General features: G+C 40.4%; 1 protein-coding gene across 1 annotated transcript in view; it reads right to left on the bottom strand.

Annotated features, from left to right (window-relative positions):
• Positions 1 to 472: 472 nt before the first annotated feature.
• LOC126474182 (nucleotide exchange factor SIL1) overlaps positions 473 to 6,286 on the bottom strand; it is a 113,024-nt gene continuing 107,210 nt past the window's right edge. Inside the window, exon 6 of the mRNA XM_050101644.1 lies at positions 473 to 808. Coding sequence (XP_049957601.1) covers positions 512 to 808 — 297 coding nt within the window. The 3' untranslated portion in view covers positions 473 to 511. The remainder of the gene's footprint in view (positions 809 to 6,286) is intronic.

The following is a 6,286-nucleotide window of genomic DNA, read 5'->3' as shown; positions in this document are numbered from 1 at the left end:
CAATCACCTGGTTACACTACAGACATTTCTCATGAAAACTTTTCTTGAGTGTGCTTTATATTTCTGTTGTGATAAAAAAAATAACAAATATGGACTCAGGATTTAAACTTGCTCATAATTGGTTCTACCCATTCTCTCAAAACTGCCTGTTCTCTGTCTTTTTTCAATGAATGCAGTATTCCAAATGAAAAGTCCTCAAAATGAAAAAGCTTAGTTCTCCCTTCAAAAATAAATTTAAAATTATTAGCTGCACAAGCTACAAAAAATAAATACATCTCAAATTTTAATAAAAAATGAATTCAACATACTTCCATAAATACTATTTCCATCCAAAACAATCTCCACTTAGCAGAGTGTCCCTTTGTTGTTTTGTATGCGGATCAAGTCTCAAATTTAATTGCAAAAGTCCACGTACTATTTATACAAACACATACACAAAAAATCATAAGACTATGAACCATGTCCTAGGAACTTTCATATAATGCACAATTTATTTCACACTCAATCACAGTCAAAGTTCATCTTTAGTTCCAGTTTTGATTCCAACTTCAATACTAAGTTGATCAAAAAGCTCAAAAAGACCAGAGAAGTACTGTCCATCTGGCTGTGTCTCTCGTGATGCTAGTTCACTGTACCACACACGGAGTTCATTAATTACTGAAATTAGCCGACTGTTTCCGCGATATTCTTTCTGACATGGTCCTCGTGCCAATGCAAGCACTGCGCCTGCGGCCTTCTCTACAGCATCATGGTGTGTTAAAACAGGCACTTCCTGGGATACTGCAGAACTGAAGTCATCCCGTCGAACCTGCACAGATAATACTGCAGTTGAAAACACTGAAAAAAAAATTGTGAAAGAAATATACTACGTTGAGTAGGCTTCATTGCGTAAATAATAACTGACTGACTGGGGAGATAAACAGGACCAGCCTCCATTTTTTTTTATCAAATAAGAAAATTACTAGTCTGAATTTCTTTATAAATTACAAAGAAAGCCATATACTTCATCAAGTCCCATTACAGAAATATGTCATATCTCTAATGAAGAGAGCAACCCATTTCTATTGCAATTGCTAGTGACTGCAAGTGTGGGAGGTTCGCTGTTTAATCATGTTGTCTCCAGGGCTTCTATTACTTACCATTATGGCTGGAAACAAAAAATATCCTATCTACAGTTCTTCTCACTCCTCCCATAGTGTTATTCTACTGCCCACCAAATCTATGAAATATCCTAGTCCACTCTCCCATCACACTACCCTCTGGAAGACCAAGGTGCAATTAGTGTTGGGAGCAATCGAAAGAAAATAATCGATTCAGTCGGTTGTCGGAAAACAACTGACTCATTCGGTTGTAGCTTTACGTATCAGTTGAATTATTCATTCGTTCTTTTGAGTGAAACAAGTCCACTGGAGCTACTGAATGAAAACAGTCGACACAATCCTGCGGTGTTTTGCGCACTGACTGAGTTATTCATTCTTTCTTTTCCAGTGAAACCAATCAGTTGTTTTAGTTGTATCTGAGCGTCCTGCACCCTCCACATCAGCATCCTACTGCTGCTGGCACGGGTTCTAGTAGTGCTACGCTTGCACCAGCCACTGCGCTACTTTCTCAGCAGCAGGAGGCAGCCATGGCAGCGGCACCATGTGCCCACCCCCCGAAAGACCCCCCCCCCCCCCACCCTGGGAAATGGCGAGAAAGTATGGGAGTGAATTACTCAAACCCAGAGACTGAGTGAAAACATGTATATAACTGATGTAACTGACAGATACTTATCTTAGTCAGTTGTCTCGCTTTGAATGAAACCACTCAAACCAGGCGTGTGAGTGAAAACATTCATATAACAGCCACAGCTGATGGAGTCTTGTTTCAGTCGACTGTCTCACATTGAGTGAAACCACTTGACCCAAGTGAGTGAGTGAAAACATTCATATAGCTGACATGGCCACGGAGACTAGTTTCATTTAGTTTTTTTTATTTGACTGGGGGAAAAAAAAAAAAAAAAACTGGATGGAGGAAACGACGATCGACTGACCAGTTGGTTGTTGAAAACAGTTGGTTGTCCCACCACTAGGCACAAAGCCTGTCTGATGGACCCATTCAGCAAATCATATTTCAGTTCATCACAGACCCATCATATCCTATTAAAGGCAGAACAATCTGCAAAAACACTCTTATCATATACCAGCTCTGCTGTTAACTTCTGCACAGCGCATTTTATGCTGACAATTACCAATCAGGAATAGACCAAAATGAATTACCATTGCCAAGTTGTGGCCAAGAGTGGAGTTGACCACACAGTCACAGAAATAACTAGCACAATTTCAATGGCTGCTCCACACGTGTGTAACTCCTCCTGCCTCATTCCTATTCTGTGAGTCTTCTGTGCCTCGCTCCCAGCCATCAGCCACGCTTCCCCAACCTTCCCTCCTAGTTTCTTTGTCCCCTTGCCCACTCTGCTGATACAACCAACTACAGTGCAAGCACAATGTAGTCAGCCAGGACAACATAGTCATGCAGCTGTATGAATATCTGTATGTGCATTCTATTATCTCTGAAGAAGGATTTTCCAGAAAACTTGTAACACTCTTGGTCTTTTTTATGTGCATATTGATCACCCAGTGTTTCATCTATGCAACAATGTTTTACATTTAATCCCATTATTCAAATTATCAATCACAATGGGCAGCAATTGGACCATGTTGTCTTGGTCGAATGTCTGATACTCGACATGCCTCCTCTTTTTTTTGTAGGAGATAAAAAAAATTAAAAAAAATAAAAATGTTTCAATGGAGAAAAAACAGATTTTCAGTACAACACATTATTAATATCAATGATATTTTTACAAACTGTTATTTACAAGGGTTATTCAATAATTAAACAGACAAATTGGTCTGGAGAAAAAAGCGTTTATTTTTCCAAAACAAAACTTTTTCTACTTTGCAACATAATCCCCTTGAACATTTAGACATTTGTTCGAATGGGCTACAAGCTTTTTTATTCCGGCTGCAAAGAACTCTTTATCTTGATGTTTGAACCAATTTCCCACAAACTTTTTCACGTCCTCATCCTGGAACCTCTTCCCACGTAATGCCTCCTTCAGTGCACCAAACAAGTGGAAAACACTAGGTGCTAGATCAGGACATTAAGGGGGATAAGGCAGTACTCCAGAGCCTAGTTTGTCAAAGGGTTCACGGGTTTGTTGAGCAATATGAGGATGTACATTGTCTTATTAGAGAATCACAGCTCACCTGTGAGATGTACGTCGTCTCTCTTACATGGCTGACTTCACCTTGTTTAAAAGCACATCCGGTAGTATTGGCTGTTCAGTGTACGCAGCTCTTTGAGATAACCACAAAAAATTCGACCTTCAGCATCCCAAAACACAGTCGACATGACTCTTCTGCTGATGCTTGGGTCTTGAATTTTTTCTTGACAGGTGAGTTGGTGTGCTTCCACTCCATGCTTTGATTTTTTGATTCTGGCTCATAATAGTGAATCCAAGTTTCATCACAAACTAAAATTTTGTTGAGGAAGTGCTCACCTTCTCTTTCATAATGTTCCTTTAACTCTGTGCACATTCTCAGCCTTGTTTCCCTGTGTAGCCACGTCAACTCCTTTGGGACCCATATTGCATGTTTTGCGGTACTTCAGCTTCTTACAGATAATGTTATGAACCATACCAGTACTAACTTGAACCTAATCAACTATCATTTCCACAGTCGCATGGCGGTTGGCACAAATAATGTCATCAATTCGACTTTCAAGTGAGGGAGTTGAAACTGCAACTGGTCGGCCAGAACAGTATTCATCAGTTACTGAGCTGTGACCATTTTTGAACTGCTCTACCCACTTGTACCCCCCCATGAACCATGGACCTTGCCATTGGTGGGGAGTCTTGCGTGCCTCAGTGATACAGATAGCCGTACCATAGGTGCAACCACAACAGAGGGGTATCTGTTGAGAGGCCAGACAAATGTGTGGTTCCTGAAGAGGGGCAGCAGCCTTGTCTTTAGTTTCAGGGGCAACAGTCTGGATGATTGACTGATCTGGCCTTGTAACACTAACCAAAAAAGCATTGCTGTACTGGTACTGCGAACAGCTGAAATCAAGGGGAAACTACAGCCGTAATTTTTCCCGAGGGCATGCAGCTTTTCTGTATGGTTAAATGATGATGGCGTCCTCTTGGGTATAATATTCCGGAGGTAAAATAGTCCCCCATTCAGATCTCCAGGCGGGGAGTATTCAGGAGGACATTGTTATCAGGAGAAAGAAAACTTGCGTTCTACGGATCGGAGCATGGAATGTCAGATCCATTATTCGGGCAGGTAGGTTAGAAAATTTAAAAAGGGAAATGGATAGGGTAAAGTTCGATATAGTGGGAATTAGTGAAGTTCAGTGGCAGGAGGAACAAGACTTTTAGTCAGGTGAATACAGGGTTATAAATACAAAATCAAATAGGGGTAATGCAGGAGTAGGTTTAATAATGAATAAAAAAAATAGGAGTGCGGGTAAGCTACTACAAACAGCATAGTCAACACATTATTGTGGCCAAGATAGACACGAAGCCCACGCCTACTACAGTAGTACAAGTTTATATGCCAACTAGCTCTGCAGATGACGAAGAAATTGATGAAATTTATGATGAGATAAAAGAAATTATTCAGGTAGTGAAGGGAGACGAAAATTTTATGGTCATGGGTGACTGGAATTCGAGAGTAGGAAAAGGGAGAGAAGGAAACATAGTAGGTGAATATGGATTGGGGCTAAGAAATGAAAGAGGAAGCCACCTGGTAGAATTATGCACAGAACATAACTTAATCACAGCTAACACTTGGTTCAAGAATCATGAAAGAAGGTTGTATACATGGAAGAACCCTGGAGATACTAGAAGATATCAGATAGATTATATAAGGGTAAGACAGAGATTTAGGAACCATGATTTAAATTGTAAGACATTTCCAGGGGCAGATGTCGACTCTGACCACAATCTATTGATTATGAACTGTAGATTAAAACTGAAGAAACTGCAAAAAGATGGGAATTTGAGGAGATGGGACCTGGATAAACTGAAAGAACCAGAGGTTGTACAGGGTTTCAGGGAGAGCATAAGGGAACAATTGACAGGAATGGGGGAAAGAAATACAGTAGAAGAAGAATGGGCAGCTTTGAGGGATGAAGTAGCGAAGGCAGCAGAGGATCAAGTAGGTAAAAAGACGAGGGCTAGTAGAAATCCTTGGGTAACAGAAGAAATATTGAATTTAATTGATGAAAGGAGAAAATATAAAAATGCAATAAATGAAGCAGGCAAAAAGGAATACAAACGTCTCAAAAATGAGATCGACAGGAAGTGCAAAATGGCTAAGCAGGGATGGCTAGAGGACAAATGTAAGGGTGTAGAGGCTTATCTCACTAGGGGTAAGATAGATACTGACTACAGGAAAATTGAAGAGACCTTTGGAGAAAGGAGAACCACTTGCATGAATATCAAGAGCTTTGATGGAAACCCAGTTCGAAGCAAAGAAGGGAAAGCAGAAAGGTGGAAGGAATATATAGAGGGTCTATACAAGGGCGATGTACTTGAAGACAATATTATGGAAATGGAAGAGGATGTAGATGAAGATGAAATGGGATATACGGTACTGCGTGAAGAGTTTGACAGAGCACTGAAAGACCTAAGTCGAAACAAGGCCCCAGGAGTAGACGATATTCCATTAGAACTACTGACAGCCTTGGGAGAGCCATTCCTGACAAAACTCTACCATCTGGTGAGCAAAATGTATGAGACAGGCGAAATACCCTCAGACTTCAAGAAAAATATAATAATTCCAATCCCAAAGAAAGCAGGTGTTGACAGATGTGAAAATTACCGAACTATCAGTTTAATAAGTCACAGCTGCAAAATACTAACACGAATTCTTTAGAGATGAATGGAAAAACTGGTAGAAGCTGACCTCAGGGAAGGTCAGTTTGGATTCTGTAGAAATGTTGGAACACGTGAGGCAATACTGACCTTACGACTTATCTTAGAAGAAAGATTAAGGAAAGGCAAACCTACGTTTCTAGCATTTGTAGACTTAGAGAAAGCTTTTGACAATGTTGATTGGAATACTCTGTTTCAAATTCTGAAGGTGGCAGGGGTAAAATACAGGGAGCGAAAGGCTATTTACAATTTGTACAGAAACCAGATGGCAGTTATAAGAGTCGAGGGCCATGAAAGGGAAGCAGTGGTTGGGAAGGGAGTGAGACAGGGTTGTAGCCTATTCCCGATGTTATTAAATTTGTATAT

Source organism: Schistocerca serialis, chromosome 4 (genome assembly GCF_023864345.2).
Source record: "Schistocerca serialis cubense isolate TAMUIC-IGC-003099 chromosome 4, iqSchSeri2.2, whole genome shotgun sequence".
NCBI lineage: Eukaryota > Metazoa > Arthropoda > Insecta > Orthoptera > Acrididae > Schistocerca > Schistocerca serialis.
The sequence above is the reverse complement of the archived record's forward strand: the minus strand, read 5'-3'. Positions and strand labels throughout refer to the sequence as shown.